Consider the following 22160-nt stretch of genomic DNA (forward strand, 5'->3'; position numbering starts at 1 on the left):
TTTGGTCATAGAAAAATCGTTCGATAGATTGATTAAAATCCTTCGAATCGTTCGATTCGAAGGATTTTTCGTTCGACCGTTCGATCAAACTAATTGCGGTAAATCCTTCGACTTCGATATTCGAAGTCGAAGGATTTACATTTGGCAGTCGAATATCGAGGGTTAATTAACCCTCAATATTCGACCCTATTTAAATCTGCCCCAATAAATTGGACTGGCCCACAGGGATACCAGGAAAATTCCCGGTGGGCCCAGGTGTCAGTGGGCCCTCTTGCTTCTAACCATTTAGCCTATTTCATGATCCTTACCTATTCTTTTATGGGGAAAATGCTTAATAATGGAAAAATAAGTAAGATATAAAAGACCAGAACAATAAGAGCTTGAGAGAGGAGGAATAATAGTTTGGAAAGTGGGCCCACTGTCTAAGTTTTTCTGGTGGGCCCCTGGCATCCCAGTCCGACACTGCTATAATAAAATACCAATGATTTTTTAAAACAACAAATGTTGTAGAGGTGTCCAGCATTGTGTAAACTGTGGGGCTTGTTTATAGTCTCAATGAGTCCTACAGAGAGCAAAGTTCTACTTAAAACTCAATTCTAGAATACTTAACTAATTCCAGGATGAAACATCTCATTACACTTAGTTTTATGTTTTTATGTTTTTATGTGAAGGAAATGTAAAAATGTGTATAGCAGTAATATTTACAACTGTAAACCATTTGTGTTTCAAATGGCTGTTGAATCTGAGACAGTATCACTGCTTTAAAATAGAAAACTGGTGATAGACCATCCTTTGCAAATAAACCCAATGAATGAATCAAATCAGTATGATAAACCTACTTTAGCTCTCATTAAACGTAAGTCCACACCCAGACATCAATACAGCACAGCACCAATGGAATTCCAACCAATGACACATTTTCTTTGTTTATTGGCTTTCCAGCAATCATTCTCAGTTACTGGCATTTTTCAAGAGCTCAGGGAGATAAATTTGAATAACTAGCCAAGTCATCTGTTCTCACTTAGGGATATCTTCAATACCTGGCTTGTTTAAAACCGTTTAAGGGCTCACTCCTGTCCTAGGGATATTGTCTTTGTCCAGAAATAGAGATTTTCTAACACTGTCTAACATGAACACCCTTGGCAAGGCACATAGGATTTCTCTGAACATACTACCCTTTATCTCAGCTCACATTTAATGTATCCACAGTTTACATAATAATATGAGGGCAAACAACTTTGGAGAAGACCGAGTTCATTCCCCACCCACTCTAGCAATAAGAGGCAGGATTCCAGATTTTCAGTAGTGTTGTCTTCTCTATTTCTCATTGTAGTTCATCCCATTCAAAACTAGAAGACAATCATAAAACGAAGAAAAAGGTAAACCAACCCAGGAAAAGCAAAGAATTATTTTTCTTTTTTAAAAACCAAATAAAGTGAAATCATAAAAAAACAACAGTTTGATTCTAAAATCCATGATTAAAACCTGATACAAACAGGATAAATTCTTTTAGCCCTTTGACTTCAAGATGAGGCTTGCAATGATTTGCACTATAAGCCACACCAGTTGCCAAAGGATTTAAGATATAAGTATAGCATTTTTTCATATTTTTTTTCTCTTTACAGCAAACATTGCAAATATAGAAATTTTTTTATCTGTACAGTATTATAGAGATCACAGTTTTGAATGCAGCTGTATATGTTTTTATGAGAGCCTCCTTCTAGGCAAAGTCTGCACTGGAAGACTCAATTGAATAAGAAATCAACATAAAGAAAAAAGTTACTGTCTTTTGTAAGTTCATTTTCATCCTGTGGTGATGGTGGAAAGAAACAAAATATCACACAAGTCAAATCACGCAAGTCAGATTATGAAATTACATGCGATAATGCGAACAAAGTTTAAATCACTTCCCAAATCTGACTTTTTACATCTTTTTTTCACTTCTTTTGTTTATAAAAAAATTAACTCCTCTTCACAGTTTTAGCGTGTATTTTATTTTTTTAATTTGGTGCATGTGCTCACAATTGTGAGTTCTTTTTGTAAGCAATTCAATTTTTTTTTCTATATGATATATAATAATCATATATTTCTTGTTCATTCTTATAGACAGTTTTGAGTAAAAATTAGCTGCTGCTAGTTTGATTTTGGTCCTGTTAACCTCTTTTCCGCTAAAGAGACCTGCAGAGTGTTTCCACAGTGAATGCTCTGCTGGCCTCTCTGGCTGGTACAGGGTTAAGGGTTATGAAAGTAAGTCAAGTCACGAGTAGCTGGAGGCAAAGGGAAGAGTTAAAGGACTCAGGACTTGTGCTGGGCAGAGACGCCCTTCCAGTAGTCTAGGATGTCATGGAGATCCTCATCTTTGGCAAACTGGACCTTTTTGCGCAAAGCATGGCCGGCCGCCATATACTCTTCCTCTTTGTGGCGCTTGCGGTGCAGTTTGAAACGCTCCCAGATGCTGTGGGAAGGTTTGCAGGTGTACTCTGGGCTGGACGTGTAGCTCAAATTGTGATAGTGCGGGGAAAGTTGGGAATATGCCAGCTCTCTGGGTCGAGGACGGGTTAAAGGTTCCAGTATGGAAGGTTTACGCCCTCCAAGGTTGTCGTGTGGAATATGAGTTGGCTGCTGTTGCTCACTTTGATGTGAGCCAGGGTAGGAATGTCGATGCTCTGTATACTGGCGAATCTTCTCTGCTTCTGCTCTCAATATAGCAGCAGCTGGTGTCACAGTGAGGATGGTGTCAGCAGTCGGGGAGGTCTTTTCAATGTATTTTGCTTCAGATTTGTGAGCGGAGCCATCTGAACGAAATGATCTGGGGCTACGGATAGAACCACTGGAAGAGGTGCTAGAGCGTTTTGGAGGACCTTCCATACTATGATGTCGCTGCAGTGGGTGGGAGTAGCTCTCCTTGTACACTGGAGACAGAAATCCATGTTTGCTTGGGATTTGTTCAGATATTAGTACCAGCTGGGGCTCTGCTGTAGATACGGCTCCTGACTTAACTCCCTGGAAGGAAGTGGACTCAGATTTCAAGGCATCTATACAATTGTTAATAATTTGGTTAACTTTGTCCACCTCTTTAGCAATTGTGGATATCTCTGCCACAGAGCTCTGTGTGTCTGTTGGCATGGAAAGATCACAGTCTCTTCGCTCTGACTGTTCACCAGTTCGTACCTCCATGTAGTTTCCCTTTGTAGCTTTAGGTGTCTCACTAGTTTCTATCAGTTTATACTGCTCAACTTCTCCAACTGAAGGCAAATATTGAATGCGGGCTATTGTTTCTGCACTCATCATCTGCCCTTGGGACAGCTGGGTAATGCTTGGGTTCTCCATTTCCGGACCATACTTCAGCTCAATGATTGCTTTTTTCATGCTACCGCCTGATTTTTTGTGCTTTTCTTCCTTCTGACGTTTTTTACGCAGGCAGTAATACACTATACCAAGTATTATGACCATACCAAACAGACAGCCAAGGATAGTCATTATATAGTGTGTGGCAGTGGATGGAGTAGGCACGGATTCCGTTTTGGTATGGCTGCGAGTGTAAAAGGCTATGCAGGTGTGGTTGAACCTGAGTGCATTACGAATGGATGCCACACAGTATGTATAATTTGTATTGGCTTTTAACCCCTCCAACTTAATGAACTCTTTCTCAGAATTAAGTTTTTGGATGTCTGTAAAGAAGCTATTGTTGTATTGGACCAAGATGTACATCTTACTATATGGAGAAGGTATCTCTGCCACAAGAACTGCATCTGTGTGTGTCTCAGTGTTAAGGTTAACTTTGAGGCTGAATTTAGAATTGATAGATGGAGTATGCACATCAATTAGTGGTGTAGTGCCATCTCCAGAATAGCAGTCCTCTTCAGAACATCCAGTATCTGGCGGACCAGTGGTAACTTGATACTTAGGAGATATAATATGAGGCATCAGTGTATATGAACCATCTGTGCAGAGAGCAGACAGCATGCCAAGAGCATTGCGGTATTTAGTTTGTCCTTGACCCAACAAATAGTAGCCATTATAATCTGGTGGAGAATGGCACTGCATGCGGTCAAAAGTGCGGGTCATGTTAGTGAATATTTCCAGCCACTTCAGGAAGCCTAAGAGTTCACAAGAACAATAAAAAGGGTTACTATACAATTCACAAACAGTCAGCTTGCTGAGGCTTGCAAAAGTGTTGCTGTCTAGCCTCTGGATTTGGTTCATAGACAAGTCAATATTCATAATATTAGGGCACTCCCAGAAGGCATTAGGAGTCACAATTTCAATATGATTTGCCTGGAGGTAGAGGTACTCCAACTTGTTCAGTCCTCTTAAAATTCCTTCAGTGAGATTTCTTAATCTGTTGTAACCAAGCTGGAGTACTTGTAAATTGAACTGACCTGCAAAAGCTCCATCCTCAATGTAGGAAACCTCATTCTTGGTGAGGTTGAGGTACGTCAAGTTTCCAAAACGGCTCAGTGATGAGTAATGAACACTTTTTATTTTATTCTCATTGAGCCTCAAGTCCACTATAGTACTGTTAATGTGCTGTGGTATAGCCTCATAGGGTGGTTGGTTCTGGCTGCAAATAGCAAGCCAAACAAATCCTTTGTCGCCTTCAATCAACCAACAGTCTGCCTGTACTTGACCTGTGTAAATGAGGGCAAACAGTGCAAGCACCCACAGACAAAGTGCTGGCATCACCATTCCTTTGTGACCTGCCATAGAGATGGAAGTCCTTTCTTATATTCTACTTTTTAAAAAAATATCAACTACAATATAAGGGAGATTAACTCTCCTGTTACTTTTCTCCACATCTGTCCATCCAAAAGTGCTTTGCACATGAGAAGCTGATACTCAGTCTTTTTTTTTCAATAGGAAGACGTTTGATGAGTAGGTTCTTTGTCTACTCTTCAGGGCATTTGGAAGCCCGTTCTTTGTGCATGTTTATAGCAAACTTTGTAGCCATAAAAGATTTAGGCATATGGGCCAAGTGATCTCTACAGATGACAGCTTTATTCCCTTGCAGTGCATTTCATGACATTTATATAATTTTCCACTTAGTCCATGCACTGGTTCTTGGAATCACACATGCCCCTGAAAAGAAGAAAAAAAAACATAATAAGCAATATGCCCAAACATTTAAGAAAATTAACAAAACTCAGAAATAAGAATATTGACAAGAATGTAATGATGTTAAAAAGCCAATCAGTAAATACCAATGCTGGAATAGAACAAATTCAACAGTTTTGGGGCAGATTCCCTAAAGGGCGAAGTGACTAACGCTAGTGAAAATTTGCCAGCGTGACGTCCTTTCTTTATTTATTTATACCTGGCGAAGTGTTGTGATGGCAAATTTTCGCCGGTTAGGGAATTTGCCCCATGGAGTTTCAAAGTGCACAATGCAAGACTTGGTGATTGTCCTTTACTCATACAGTGTGTGTTTTATTCCCTTCCCACTGTATTATAGGAGTCCCCTTACCCAACATAGGGCCAGTTTAATTCAGTAAGAAAAAATGTTTATCACGTGAAAACTCATGAGATGCAGTTCAATTCAGAAAAACTTATCTTCAGGTTTATCACTTGAAAACTCTATTGAAGTCTATGGAAAGAAATTGGAACTGAATTAAGAGAATCTAATCTTGTCCAGGAGTTTTCATGTGATAAACCAGGAGATAACTTTTTCCCACTGAATTTAATCTGGCCCATAGAAGGATAGTAATTTATTAAGGGGCACATTATGCAAAGCTGTGATCCTATCTAGTCAACATAACCTGCTCCCAAATTTTAGTTATTGCCTTGTTTAGTACCTTAGTATAAATTTAGTTAGAAAATGAACATTCTGGAAAAAGGAGATGGTTCAAAGGAAGGTTTATCACTTGAAAACTCTATTGAAGTCTATGGAAAAAAATTGGAACTGAATTAGGAGAATCTAATCTTGTCCAGGAGTTTTCATGTGATAAACCAGGAGATAACTTTTTCCCACTGAATTTAATCTGGCCCATAGAAGGATAGTTATTTACTAAAGGGAACATTTTGCAAAGCTGTGAACCCTTCTAGTCAACATAACCTGCCCCCAAATTTTAGTTATTGCCTTGTTTAGTACCCTAGTATAGATTTAGTTAAAAAAATAAACATTCTGGAAAAAGGAGATGGTTCAAAGCAACAGAAGGAGGGACACCGTATCTCCTAATAGAATATGGAGAAGCCGCACACCACACACTCCCAAAGGTTCTTATCCTGGTGCCCAGTGATAGAGGAATCGGCAGCCTCACAACAAGGGTAAGAAGAATTTCACCGGCACACAGGAATTGTAGTAGCAGGGCAAGCCCTTGCAATTTTATTATGCAGTAGTGCAACGTTTCGGGGTCACGCCCCTTTGTCAAGCATAGTGTGGACAAGTGCAGACATGATTTAAAGGGTGTGCAATTAACAAATTAGCATATTTAACAAGCATTGCTGTGAAAAAAGTACTTTGCATTGAAAAAGATTTTTACATATTAAGATGCCATTTAAAATGCAATGTTAAAGTGAAAAAATATGCATCCAGGTGCCAATTAACAATACACTGATATAAAATTTCATAGTGGAAAATGCAGTTAAAAAGGACAATGTTAAAAGATATTGCAGTAAAAACCTGTTTAGTAGAAAAATTTAGTGAAAATATTTTTATCAAAAATGCCCATCAAAAAGAACATAGTAAAAGATCAGTTAAAGTCCATAATTCTTCTTACACCGTATCTCCTCAAATATCTGGAAGATCTTCTGTTTAACTGCTGTACTGTTGGAAAATTGGAAAAAATTTGCCAAAATTTTTTTTTTTTAAATGTTAAGGTTGAATTTCAATTACAAGGTCCCTATTTAATCACTATGACAGTGCCTACTGCAGCCTTGCTATCATTACACTTAATATATTGAGAATGTAGAACTTATTCGGAGTAGCCATGGGTTAGGAGGTACTGTACCTGTCAAATTCTAAAGGAATTAAGTTTACAGATTGTTGCCCTATGCCCTCCACATCCTTTTTCTTTAAAGTTCTTTTACATACTGTATGTGTGCAAGAATTCTCTTTTGATTTCCTCCATTGCTATGAATTATGCATGTATTATCAGACCCTTTGAATTCGCTTCCTCTCATTACGCAGTGGTGTCATTTTCTCTCGTTAGGTATCCAATGCTGCCATATTTATTCTGAAATATCCTGTGTAAGTGAAGAAGTAATGTGTGCCAAAGTGATTTTCTATTTTCTTGTACAGGTGTGGGATTTGGATATCCAAAAATACATAGTCCAGAAAACTCCAAATTAATAGAAGCCAATCTCCCATAGACTGTGACAATAAAACAGTACCTTGTATTTGGTTCTAACTAAGGCATACTTATTGGAGGCAAAACCAGCCTATTGGGTATGGGACCTGTTATCCAGAATGCTCTGGACCTGAGGTTTTCTGGATAACAGATCTTTCCGTAATTTGGATTTTCATACCTTAAGTCTTCTAGAAAATCATGTAAAAATTAAACAAAACCAATACGTTGGTTTTGCTTTGAATGAGGATTAATTATATCTTAATTTGGATCAAGTACAAGGTGCTGTTTTATTATTACAGAGTAAAGGAAATTAAAAATTTGTATTATTTGGATTAAATGGAGTCTATGGGCGACGGGTTTTCAGATAACGGATCCCATACCTATACATATATATATATATATATGTCTACACGGAAGTCTATAGGATGGATGTGTCCAACCCAAATATTTTTATTGTCCGAGAGCTCCAGTACCCCCTTTGGCTGATGTAAGTTCAGTGACAGAACTGACTTAAAACATTTGAAGATGACAAATAGGAGAAAATAATATGCATCTATTTCTGAAGTTATTACCAGATTAAAAGATAAGAGAATATAGCAGGTTATTGGTTTAGTCCTGGGGTCTATAAGCCCTCTGATGTCTCCACAGTATGAACAATACCCAATTCCACAATCAACCTTTTTTATCCCACCGTTTATAGAGTATATCTGGTTTAACCCATGGTGGTTTATCATGCAAAGAAGTCCTGTAATAAATACCTTTTTATAAGGAGCAGAGCTTAATTTCATCTCATTAGAGCAAGCAATTTTCTGCTTATTTGCTTTGCAAATTGTGAATGAATCAATTGCACCGAAAGCTAAAAATAAGGGAAAGAAGCTAATCTCAGTTTATTGAATTGCAGGAACATGTCTAGGGAGCTGAATCCTTAGTTCAGGTACCATGTCCCCTAGTTTCTGCTGATAAATAGTCACAGGAGGCCATGGGGCAAAGTCACTAAAGTGCAAAGTGACCGACACTAGTGACAATTCAGCATAAATCCCATCCTCATGGACATCCGCAATTTACTAACAGGCGTAGATGACAATTTGCTACCGAAAGTGACAGTCGATAGCGTACGGTCGCACTCTATCGCCAGGGGACTTTTAGCTATGGCGAATTGACGTTACTCTGCAAATTCACTGGATGCAAATTTTACTGAACGCTACCTCTATCGCCAGAGTTTACTTTGCCACCTCAGACCAGGCGAACTGATAAAACTAAGCTTCATCTTCCTCAATCTTATGTCAATGATATCATATCCTGTAAGCCGGAAATTCATTATAGTTGTAAAAAACGCTGGCGACTTTTCATTTTTTTTTAAAGCGGAATTGCCTTCAAAAGTACTTACTATTAAAGATTTACGTGTGAACAATTTTTTTTCACTAATTTGAGACATTTGTTTAAGAGTGGGCTCATGTCTAGGGCATTAGAGGGTCTCTCTAATCTTTATTTTGCTTTGTTTGACATTTGTAATAAAAAGTGGCCACTTCAAGCATTTGCCACTAATAAAGAAGTCCTTACGACTTTTATGTATCCGCCCTATTCAAATTGACCTAAGCTTAACAGTACTAATGAAGTTCCGCTAGGGAGAAATTAACTCTAGCGAAAATTTGCTATGAAATGCTCACACAGCAGAAGTAACGCTAGTGAAAATGTGTCAACTTTGTATTTTAGTGAATTAGCGTAATGGTAACATAATTTGCACCTGGCAAAGTGGCGCAAAGTGTGGTTAAGCGGTTGCTGTTGAAAATTCGCCCTTTAGTGAATTTGCCCCCATGGATTTGCCCTATAAGCCTGCAAGCACCGAATCTGAATCCTTAAAATCACGTGACTTTTAATCACACAAACAAGAAAGTAAACTTTTTTTTGTAGCCATGCGCTGTGCACAGCTCTCTTCCTAGTCCTAAATTGCACATGTAAACTAAGGTTCAGATTTGGTTCTGTATTCAGCCAAATCTTTCACAAAGGATTCTGAATCCCAAAATAGTGGATTCAGTAAGGGTTGCCACCTTTCAGCCCAGTGGAGACTGGGCAAGGGGCAGGGCTGTGACATGGAGGGGGCGGCTGTGATGCATAGGGGGTGGTCCCTGACACAGAGGGGGTTGCCCGGGACATAAAGGGCGGGGCTATGATGCGGCGATCAGCCGATCGCTGTATCAATTTTAGTGAATCCTGCCTGGTTTTCCTAATTTACTATACACATATTTACACATATATACACAGCACCATCATAAACTGCCTATCTTTTTTGCTCTTGGTTTCCCCTTTATCTAGAATTTTTGATCTAGCTACACCACTCTAATACTTGGTTGGCATTAGGGGAGGCCAGGCTGTAAGGGGACTATTGTGAATTACTGTTATTATTAAATGTACCAGTATATACCAGTAGAAAAGTAAGTGATGTGAAGATTCAATTGTGTGAGAGACAGGGAAAGAATCAGAGAAGTGGGGCACAGTTAGGAGAGAGATTGCAATCATTGGAAGCTGAGAAATCAAAATAATACATCTGGTAAAGCCATTACACCTTCCATACCTTTTATTGACTGTTACAAAGCAGGCTGATTCTTTTGTGAATCATGTCAGTCAGGCCTCACCTATGCCCCATACTTACACTTCCCCAGTAGACTCACAGGCTCGTCTGTCACTGTCAGGGTTTCTGTGCTTGACGGCTTATTAAAGCAACTATTTGCAGATTTTCTCTTATACTTGAACATACACAAGTCAGACTTTAAACAAAGGTGAAACAGATCGTGAGCAGGCTGAGTTTTGCCTACAATGTATACCCCCGAGACCCCCGAGTCGCATTAACGCACCACTGGAGTAGAAGAAATAAATGAGGGTCACATAGAAACCATTCCCTCTGTGCTCTGCATCCATCTGCTTAAATGTTCCACTCTTGCTCAGAACATGTGATTCAATGTCACATCAATGGACCCTTGTGACTGTGTAGTGTGAGTCACAGTGACAGAATATAACATGACCTGCAGCAGAACTGGAGATTTAGAAAGATGCCGGCAATGTGTCTGACCCTTGTTTAACTAAACACTTGATCGAGGGATATGCAGCTCACTCATCTGTGCATAGTCAGACAATTAGGTATATATTGCTAATGCCAGCTCATTTGTGCCCTCCTGCTGCCCGTAATAAGATTTAACATATTACATTTTTTCCACATTTTTCCACGTTTCATAATTTTTTAAAAAAATGTATAATTTAACGGAAAAATGTTTTATTTGTATCTCTAAAAATTTGAAGAATAGTTTTCGGTGCTGAAATAGTGGCAGTTTTAATGGTAACTTGATAATATGCGCTAATGGCAATTTTGCAAGGGCACGTTATAAAGATGAAAAAGTGTTTTTATTCTTTTGTGAAAGTTTAGCATTCTGAAAGCAATAGCCTACCTTTGTATTGCTAATGGCAATTTGCTATTATACAGATGAAAACGTGTTTTTATTCTTCTATTGTGAAATTTAGCTTTCTGAAAGCAGTGGCCTGCCCTTGTATTTACAGTAAATCACTTCTGCCAGCTATAGGCCCCTACTCTTTAGTTAGAAGGTGCATGCTGCTGAGTATTAGGGTAACTCTCACTGGCCTTCCAGGGGTGTGGGACATTGGGAGATCAAAAAGAATGGAATACTACAACTAGGAGTGCTGTAACTGTGGTGCAATGTTTAGCACTTCCCCCTTGTAGCTTAGGGTTCCTAGGTTCAGTTCCAGCCAATGCACTACCTGCAAGGAGTTTGTATGTTCTCCCTGTACCTATGTGGGTTTTCTGTGGGTGCTCTAGTAGTTATTGGCACCAGGAAAAAAACAGACTAAGATTTCTAAGAGCTTTAGTTTCTTGGATATTACTAGATGAGTCATTGAAAATTCCCTGGCTAAAGTTGTTGGGAATTATCTTGTAAGGGTTTCTGGGATGTGACTGGTTATGGTATAGGCCTTATAAATACCTCTTTGAAGTGACTGTCGTCAGTCTCTAAGAATTGGCTGGCAAGCGTTTAACATATATGTAACCTAGTAATAAGCTGGGGAGGGTAACTGACTCCATTTTGGTAAATGGGGTTTCAACTTCTCAAAAATGTAGACTCTTTTGGATGAAAATAGACAGGGTTGCTATGTGTGTGGCAATATCCTAAATGATAATGAGAATCGGATAACAAATAGGAAACAAATTCATGTTGTATATATTTTAAAATACCCTTTAATACGTACATGCCCTTCTGCCAAAATGGTATTCCTTTCGACTAATTTGTCCATCTTAGAAACATAAAAAACCCATCCAACTCAGCACTATTGGCTCTATGGTCTCTATGTTTATACATTTTATTCATCACAAAAGACTTGAGTATGCTTAAATCTCACTTTGAGGGCCACAGGCTGTTTGTCTAACAGCCTCTAGCACAATAAGCAGTTAATGCCACATGACCTATAGACTCTGTTGTTTTTCTTTCAAAAGCCAAATGGGAGAGTCACCCAAGCAGAGGAACAGAGAAATTAGAGTGATAAATTACAAATTATAAATGTTTAATCAGGCATAGAAAAATAGAGGGGATTTGTATTATTTTTTGCTCAGCGCTGGAAGGCACAAAATGTTAAAATGAACACTGGCTATCCATTTTCCTACAATAATTTGAGCAGACAGCTCTAAGATGGCCCAGAAAACATTTATTAATGATGAATTTACCCATATCAGCCCCATGTACATTCATCAATTGTCAGGTGCTAAAGCCAGAGAAAAGAATCCTATTCCCTAGCAGATTGCAGCGATTTCCATAAAAGGCAGATCCTCTGGTAATGTGCCATGAAATATGTTTTCTGCCCATATATGATGATTTACTTCATCTGAACATGTACGGCAGTGCGGGTATGTGCTGCTAAAATAATGCTAAGAAACAAAAGGCACGATTCACATGATTTTAGAGACATTATGCTTTCATGGCAGAGAACAGTGGATCCTAAAATAGTATATATTCCAAATGATCTTACTGCTGTTTAGTCACATAGAACCCTACTATGTAAAGACACATTGTACCTGGGGTACTGTCAGTTGCTAACACCATAGCAACCGTTTGGATGACTACATATACATATAATATTCATGGGCCAGCAAATTGTTCATGCCCTCCCATGAATATTGTTACAATGGACTCATTACACTAAATGGCCTTCCTCTAAGTGAGAAACATAGGCGACAAATTTGCACAAGCTGCATGTGATGCTTGTGGTTTATTCATCAAACGGTTGTAAATAGTTGCGTTGGTTAGCAGAACCCAAATGGGATGATCAACGCTGAGCGCAGGTCCGGACTGAGAATTAAAATAGGACCTGGAATTTCAGGTACACAGAGGCCCAATCAGCCCACATAGAGGCCCAAACAGCCCCCACCAGCCCACTAAATACTGACTTACTATGGGACCTTATAGCAGCCCCTCTGGCATTTGCCAGAACCCACAGATTGCCAGTCCGGACCTGGCTGAGCCTCTATTGTGCGATGCATAATGTTCTTACTAATTTCATGTGCAAAAATGCGGGCTCATTAACTGAAGATGGGGTAGATACCATTTTAAGAACTTTTCACCATGCCCTGCCATCAGCATCTGGAAGGCTTCAGCCATGAATACAGTGCTGCCTGAATTTAGCAGCACTGTATTCATAAAGAGCAGACAGTAGGAGGCATGTAGATGCCCCCTCTTTCCCCACTCCTTTACTTAAACATCATTTAGACATCCAAGTACTGGATTTTTGGCAGGTGTAAAGGGCACCTCTGTCTGCCCTATGGACAGGGCTGTCCAATTAGCAGTAAGGGTGTGATTTTGAGACCCTCGGTGCTCTAGCACTTGTGTTAAAAGCATTAGTATATGAGGCCCATGACTTTATGGGTCTGAGCTAGTGCTGAAATATGTGGGAGCATAAAACATTTTCTATGTATTCAAGAATATGTTCTGTGCTCTGGTGTCATCAACTTTGCATGGACATGAGCATAAAACCTAGAAGGTCAGGTGCTGTAACTAGAAGTTAATGGACCCTACAACAAAATCATACTAGGCCCACTCTAAAATCATTTTTCAAAAACTTACAATGAAACTGCCCCACCAAGAGATAGACTTTCCTGGCTTCCCAGTAGCAGCTGGTTGCTTCTTCTATACTTACCCACTTTGTCAGTCCAATAACTACTTGTTTGATTCTATTCTATACAATACATTCTTAAAATGAAATCTTAAGGAGGACATGCTTACACATTCTTGCCTGTCCCTTCTAGCTATATTATAATTATGATATATAAGGAAAACATATCTGATTGTTCCAGAAGTTCAGTAAATAGCATTTGTGCTGAATAATCATTTTGCCATTAGAAAAATCAAAATCTTTTATTAGCTTACCAGTGTGTAATGAGCTTGCTTATCTGTAAACCAAACAAAGGGGTGAAGGGTGAGGGGAGTGATTTATACAGAACTCACGATCTCTACTTAACTAAGCTAATTAAATGGGAGGTAGTGTGAAAACAAAACAATTCTCTATTACTCTGTGCGATATTAAAAATCTTCCGTTTTAAATTAAAACAGGTTGAATTAATGTTATATTTATTTTGCTCATGCTGAAAACAGTATATCTATATTGGTGCAGATCCTTAAACTGTACCTGTGTCTGACATCAAGCCGTTAAAGCCAGGTGAGGAAATATTCCTGCAATGTATTTATCTTGACATTGTCTCCTATGTATTTGACACGCATAATATGCGTGTAAAAGTCTGCACATTCATACTGATATGTAGTCTATGCATTAGACTTTTGCTCCTGTAAAGTCAATTTGTCAAAGAGCTAATACCTGGAAGCCACGAGTTGGTCCCATTCTACCAACATATATACTATAAGATTCAACCTTATATTCACTACATCAATTATTTCTTCATTTCTTCTGTCTTAAATGCAAACTCATAATGCACTTGCTTGCATTTTAGAACTTATTTTCCTTATCCTAAACTATAAACTATTGATTTCATAAACTCCTATGCAGCATGTTTCAGAGTACACATTTCATTGTTAAAGTTCCCCTTTAAAGGAAAACTATACCCCCCAAACAATGTAGGTCTCTATAATAAGATATTGCATGAAACAGCTCATATGTAAAACCCTGCTTCATGAAAATAAACCTTTTTTATAATAATATACTTTTCTTGTAGTATGTGCCATTGGGTAATCATAAATACAAAATTGCCATTTTAAAAAAATAAGGGCCGCCCCTTCGGATCGTAGGATTCACAGTGCACACAAACATACCAACAAACCATACATGTTAGGTCACATGAGCCAATTAACAGACATAGTTCTGTCTTTTGCTTCCACACTTCTTCCTGTTACAGTTAGAGCTGCAGTATTTATGGTCAGGTGATCTCTGAGGCAGCACACAGACCATCACAAAATGGTGGTTCAAGGCAAGAGCTGTAAAAGGGCAAGATTTACTTAAATATATAGACCAGTTTGGTAAGATTCATGCCACTTAATATGATATAAACTCTCTGTTGCTTAAGTATTCATTTTGGGGGTATAGTTTTCCTTTAACTTGTGGATGGGCAAAAACTTACAGACAAACAAACCCCCAATGATAATTATGTTCCTATTTTGCGTAATATAACAACAAATGTTGTGTATTGAGAAAGAAAGGCATCCGTCCAATTTTTAATCCAACACAGTGACCCATCACTAATGATGAGACACTCCCCAGTCTTGTGAAAAAAAACACCAAACATTGAAAAAAAACACAAAATGGTGAGATTTCAATTAAATCTTGCCAACACATTGAAGTGGATCCACATAGGCACACATTTGTAAATGAGCCTTTCATCAAGCCAGAAAATGCAGCTACTTTCTTACCAGAAAACATATGTAGAAATGAAACCAGTAAAGGTTTTATCAAAATTTTGTAAACATTGCTTTTAAGCACAAATACTATTGTAATAACAATGTATTTCCCAGGAAAGTAGAATATTGGTTCATATATTTCACATGTCATAAAAACACAGGTGGCATTTTGAAAATGAATTTCTTATCCGTATTTGCCTGTGGATATTGTACCTTCTAACTCAATATGATATGAAATTCTCTGGCATTGGATGGCTTAACCCACCAACAATCTCATTATCTTGGAAGCTGCTTTGAAAAGGAATGGTTTCTGAGGCTGCCAGAAGAACTAAAAATATCTAAAGCAGCTGAGAAATCCTACTTTAAGGGTCTCTAACATGACATAATTTAGCTTTTTTTATATTTCCATTTGATTTTTCTTTGCAAGCTGAATAGTGCAAAGTAGGTTTCTGTTAAGATTCTCCGTTTCTATACAAATACATTGTTTAAACGTTCACTGGGTTTTGCTCATCTGCCTTTTTTAAAGGGATACTGTCATCGGAAAACATGTTTTTTTCAAAACGCATCAGTTAATAGTGCTACTATACGCAGGAGTCATTTTGATGTCAAGCACCAGAATTGCCAAATTCTCAGCGCAGTTTGTCACAATTTGTCTACGCTTTCAAGTGTAAACCATTTGTTAGGGCCATTTTGAACCAGAAGACAAAGAAGCAGAGAGAGCAAGCAGTCCTCCCTTGGATCCTTGGTAATAGCCAGAATACCCCCTTCTTCAGGGGGCTACATTAAAAACTGCCTCAGCTCTGCCAAACAAGCTACTTCCAACTCCAGACAGTTCAGAGAATGACCTACTATAATATCCATTTTCATTTTACCTATTTGAGAAGCAGCAGTACAGACAGAGACTTGTTTTGTCAACGCTGAGTAATTCCATCTGCTATAAAATATATCAGTGTGCAATGCTCACTTGTTAATCCCAAGATTACTGTGGGGTATTAAAATGATAACCAAATGTTTATAATTTAGTCTTAAAAGGGTAAGGCTGAATTTAATCCAACATGCTGTACTGTAATCTTCTTAAATGAATGCATTAAAGCCTAATATTCTACTTTTCCTTACAGTACCGTATAGGAGCAGGAATGTTCCCTCCCTTTAGTTTCTAGCAATAGGCTGTAATTGCCAGTGTTTAAAATAATGACATGAAGCTAAGCTAATATGCTAAGCTAATAAATAACAGTAGGAAAAAATAATGAATAAGCTCAGTTTCTGATAAAATGAAAATGATGGGGTAATGTATGAAGGTGACTTAAGTAGTGATTTATAGTAAAAATAAACTATTATATTTTTGACTGCTCTATTAAAGCCTGTTATACTGTTCTTTATCACATTCTTTAAAAACAACCAAATGCTTTTCATTGCTTTTTACATAAAGAAAACAATAGTTTGCTCCTTTTGTATATGTAAAACAGCCTCCATGGACAACACAGTCACCTAATACAGGTATGGTATTTCTTATCCAGAAACCAGTTATCTGGAAGCTGTGGATTATTGAAAAAACCACCTCCCATAGAGTAAATTTTAAGTAAATAATGTTATATTTAAAAAAAAAATGATTTCCTTTTTCTCTGTAATAATAAGCAGAACTATTGGGCGATGTATGAATAATGTACTTGAATGTAAAAAAGGAGGTAAAAGGGTGTAGGGGTGAGAATGTTGAAGGAGAAGAAAATGGCTGGAATTAGAGATATTAGTGTGACTGCGAGATAATAGAGGTCATTTACGATCACGGCTATGGGAATTGATGGAATATGAGGGATGCAGATGGTGAAATGTGGGAGAACGAAAGAATTGAACAAGAAGGGTACAGAAGTTGGCAATGGGACAGAAGAAGTTGTGGGAATGGGAGGGAAGACACATGGACAAGAAAGGTGATAAAAATACTGGGTCACATTGTGTGATCGAAACATTGTTTTATGGAAGACCTGTTAGTGCAGCATTTTGTGTATGTATATGTATATGTATATATATATATATATAAGTCCATCAGTAGAAAGCAGCGCACACTGGAATTTTTTAAAAGTTTAATTTATTTATCAAATTTTAAAAGATATTTTATATGTATCAACGTTTCGATCCTGGTCTTGGACCGTTCTCAAGATGCAAGACCAGGACCGAAACGTCGATACATGTAAAATATCTTTTAAAATTTGATAAATAAATTAAACTTTTAAAAAATTCCAGTGTGCGCTGCTTTCTACTGATGGACTTCTTATATATATATATATATCTATATATAGAATCCGTAGAAAAAGGTGCACACCAGGATTTTTCAATAAAACTTCAAATTTATTAAATAATTTTAAAACAGGAACCGGCCAACGTTTCGGTCATTCTCTAAGACCTTTATCAAGACCCTGTTCACATTAAAATAACTGTGCTTAAATACCTAAAAACATGACACTCACCACTTTGTGCACGCCCACATGGTCATGTGACTATGGAAACACCTGCACCAAGAGAGCAGAGAGACAAATAAACATTGTGGCAAATGTGTACACAACACTTAGACATATGCAGAAAACTGAAACATATTAGGATATGGTGTTTGTAACATTGAAACCAGGCATTTAACGTTGCTCTAGAAAGCATAAATAAGAGCAATGCTCATTTAGGCCCAAAGGGGCTAAAGTATTAAGTTTACGTATCCAAAATGCTTCACATTGGAGTAACACCTTGGATCTGTCCCCCCCACGTTTCAGAGGCGGGATGTGATCAATAGCTATATACTTAAAGGTAGGTAATCTATGGTTCATTTCTAAGAAATGTTTGGCGACAGGTTTATTGGTTACACCGTCCCTAAACGCTGTGCTGATGGCAGATCGATGTCCATCCATCCGCAATCTCAGTGTCTGATCTGTTTTCCCCACATACGCCAGGCCGCAAGGACAGGTAATTAAATAAACCACATGCGTGGTAATACAGGTAATGTGATGTCTAATAGCTAGACGTTTACCTGTTTGTGGATGGAGAAAAGATGTGCCTGGAGACATGAACCTACATGAAGTGCAGCACGGGCAGCGAAAACAGCCCAACTTCAATTCGCCTAGCCAGCTGCTGGGGTTATTGGTGTAACAATCAGTTGGATCCCCCTTAACAAGCAGATCTCTGAGGTTCGTGCCTCTTTTATAGCACATCATTGGCGGACCAGACGTCACCTTACATAAATCGGAGTCTGCCTCAATGATTTTCCAAAGAGGCAGACGCTGATCGGGTGCTGTGGCAGCAAAGCCATATGGATGTCCCGTTTAAACTTAACATTAAAGACATCAGTAACGAGTGGGAACGTCTCAAAAAGAGAGAAACAGATCTAGACCTACATGGTCTCTTTCTTTCAGATTATTACAGGGCCAAACGAATACCACGTGGTTTTCGTATTCACAACGTACCCACCATCGGGAGAACGAACCCCGACTTCTGTCGAAAGTGGATCGGGGTTTTAAACCGCTGCTCATTCGACCTCATGATATTGGTCGTTGAGGAGGTGTCAGGGGAACTAACGAAGGTGCGGAAGTCTTTGGCGGAGTTTGAAGCTACACACGCTAATGAGCTCAAGAACGGAAGTGACAGGGAACTCCTGACCCGCACGGAAGCTAAGGTGGAAGCGTACAAACAAGATTTGCTAAAGTTCAAGCGAGAAAAACTGCGCAGAGTAAACGAGGATTACACTAACCATCGCGTGTACCGCTGGCTAAGCGGTGATCGCCAGCCATTTCAACACAACGTCCGGTTCAGGAGAACACCACGATACAAGCTGAACAAACCCCTAAACTCGGTGGACACCAGTTCGGGTGATTCAGAGGGAGATGAGTCCGCACTTCCGGGAGCCCAGCCGACAACAACACCGTTAGAGGCAATGGAGCGCCCAGTGGCCCCCCTTTTTTTAGAGAAACCTCAGCACATCAAGGATCGGCCGCCTACAGGCCGTGGACGCACAAATACCCCACGAGGAGGGGAAAGAAGGGGCAGAAGCCGCAACAGGGATTAGATGTCCCAATCTTCAATTTATCGCAACACTCCTTGACAGCATCAGAACTTAAGCTACTACAAAAAGGTTTGTCTTTCGTTCCTACTCGTAAATTTGATGTATTTAACTGGGAAATAGACTGTTTCAAATTTTGCCGTACTCTATGTCTTAAGGACCACTTTAAGAATACTATTCAAACGGATATGGCCACACAACCTTTGAAGTTAAAAAGTCACTTCACACCGCCAATGATTAACCCCACGATAAGGTTGTTCAAACAGGGCATTGAGAAAGTGGGGGCTTCTGGGGTAGATAATGGTTCCCCTCACGACAATCTTTCTAAGGCTGAACGTGCTGCCATCAAATCCCTCAGGATGGACAATAACATTGTGATCCGCCCAGCGGACAAAGGTGGGGGGATAGTTATCATGAACTATCAGGACTACAGGGATGAAATACTGTGTCAGTTATCAGATGGGTGCATTTATAAACAGCTTACTGGTGATCCTGTAATGATATTTAAACGAAAGGTTGATAACCTAATTAATACTGCATTTGATTGTAATGTGATTGATAAAACTTTATTTGATTTCTTGAAGCAGGATTTCCCTAAGTGCCCTATTCTATACACTTTGCCAAAAGTACATAAGAGCCTGACTAGACCTCCGGGTCGCCCTATCGTATCTGGCCGGGATTCCCTTCTTCATCCAATAGGGATATATCTTGACAAAATACTCCAGCCAATAGTACGTGATACGCCTACATATCTGCGTGACACTCCACATTTACTTAACTGTATCCGTGAGTTATCTATCCCCCCTGACACTACAATATTACTTGCAAGTATGGACGTGGTTAGTTTGTATACCATAATACCACATGAGGATGGGATAGCTGCAGTTAGGAAGGCGTTAGAGGAATTTGATTCCTATACAGGCCCCCCTATCTCTTTTGTTTTAGAACTACTTGAGTTGGCTTTAACGTTAAATTACTTTCGATTTGAAAGCAGCTTTTATTTGCAGGTGGCAGGCACGGCGATGGGGGCAGCCATGGCGCCCTCATACGCCAATCTATTTATGCACCTATACGAGCAGAAAGTGATTATCCCTCGGTTTGGTGACAAAATGCTGTTTTTTCATCGCTACATCGATGATATGATTATTCTCTGGACGGGCACCTTGGATGAATTTACGGGCATGGTCAATGACTTAAACTCACTAGACAGTCCAGTTAGATTTACTTACGAGATTAATTTACAAAAAATACATTTCCTGGACATTGAGTTGTCTTTGAATGACCAGGGCCTATCCTATACCCTCTTTAGAAAACCTACCGACAAAAATGTTTTACTCCATTATGGTAGTTGCCATCCACCTAATATGAAGCGATCCCTCCCAATTTCACAATTTTGCCGAGTAATACGCAATAACTCTTCAGAACAACAAACTCAAAAACAGCTGCGAGACATGTGGGTCCGCTTTAAGGACCGTGGCTATCCAGATAAGGTATTAAATGATGCCTTAGTGATAGCACGGAACAGGATAAGAGATGCAAGTAAGGCCAAGAAAAAAGAACCGAAATTGGTCTTTACTACCACCTTCAATGCAAGCACTAAGAGAATTAATGGTGGAGTGAGGGACCTTTGGAAAATCATTGAGGCAGACTCCGATTTATGTAAGGTGACGTCTGGTCCGCCAATGATGTGCTATAAAAGAGGCACGAACCTCAGAGATCTGCTTGTTAAGGGGGATCCAACTGATTGTTACACCAATAACCCCAGCAGCTGGCTAGGCGAATTGAAGTTGGGCTGTTTTCGCTGCCCGTGCTGCACTTCATGTAGGTTCATGTCTCCAGGCACATCTTTTCTCCATCCACAAACAGGTAAACGTCTAGCTATTAGACATCACATTACCTGTATTACCACGCATGTGGTTTATTTAATTACCTGTCCTTGCGGCCTGGCGTATGTGGGGAAAACAGATCAGACACTGAGATTGCGGATGGATGGACATCGATCTGCCATCAGCACAGCGTTTAGGGACGGTGTAACCAATAAACCTGTCGCCAAACATTTCTTAGAAATGAACCATAGATTACCTACCTTCAAGTATATAGCTATTGATCACATCCCGCCTCTGAAACGTGGGGGGGACAGATCCAAGGTGTTACTCCAATGTGAAGCATTTTGGATACGTAAACTTAATACTTTAGCCCCTTTGGGCCTAAATGAGCATTGCTCTTATTTATGCTTTCTGGAGCAACGTTAAATGCCTGGTTTCAATGTTACAAACACCATATCCTAATATGTTTCAGTTTTCTGCATATGTCTAAGTGTTGTGTACACATTTGCCACAATGTTTATTTGTCTCTCTGCTCTCTTGGTGCAGGTGTTTCCATAGTCACATGACCATGTGGGCGTGCACAAAGTGGTGAGTGTCATGTTTTTAGGTATTTAAGCACTGTTATTTTAATGTGAACAGGGTCTTGATAAAGGTCTTAGAGAATGACCGAAACGTTGGCCGGTTCCTGTTTTTAAAATTATTTAATAAATTTGAAGTTTTATTGAAAAATCCTGGTGTGCACCTTTTTCTACGGATTCTAGATCATGCAGCTTTTCTAGGGTAGCACCCAGGTATGTGATTTCTATTTTTGAAACTCCATTGGATGGTGTGCGTTAGAACTTCGAATCTGTATATCTATATCTATATATATATATATATATATATATATATATATATATATATATATATATATATATATATATATATATATATATATATATATATATATATATATATATATATATATATATATTCCCACTCCCCCCTCCTTCACCTTCTTCTATTATGAAGTGGTGTATTCTGGGGCTTGAAGTCTACTACCAACCAGGCCCGGATTTAGGCTACTGGGTCTTAGTGCCGGCACCAGCATAGAGCCACCCCCGCCCCTGCATGC

At 39.0% G+C, this 22160-nt stretch overlaps 1 protein-coding gene across 3 annotated transcripts in view; it reads right to left on the bottom strand.

The window, feature by feature from the left end:
* Positions 1 to 1296: 1296 nt before the first annotated feature.
* elfn1.L (extracellular leucine-rich repeat and fibronectin type III domain containing 1 L homeolog) overlaps positions 1297 to 22160 on the bottom strand; it is a 358432-nt gene continuing 337568 nt past the window's right edge. For all 3 annotated transcript variants that reach the window (XM_018236360.2, XM_041576038.1, XM_041576039.1), the window contains one exon: positions 1297 to 5079. In XM_018236360.2, coding sequence (XP_018091849.1) covers positions 2296 to 4707 — 2412 coding nt within the window. In that variant the 5' untranslated portion in view covers positions 4708 to 5079 and the 3' untranslated portion in view covers positions 1297 to 2295. The remainder of the gene's footprint in view (positions 5080 to 22160) is intronic.

Source organism: Xenopus laevis, chromosome 9_10L, assembly GCF_017654675.1.
Source record: "Xenopus laevis strain J_2021 chromosome 9_10L, Xenopus_laevis_v10.1, whole genome shotgun sequence".
NCBI classification, from domain to species: Eukaryota; Metazoa; Chordata; class Amphibia; order Anura; family Pipidae; genus Xenopus; species Xenopus laevis.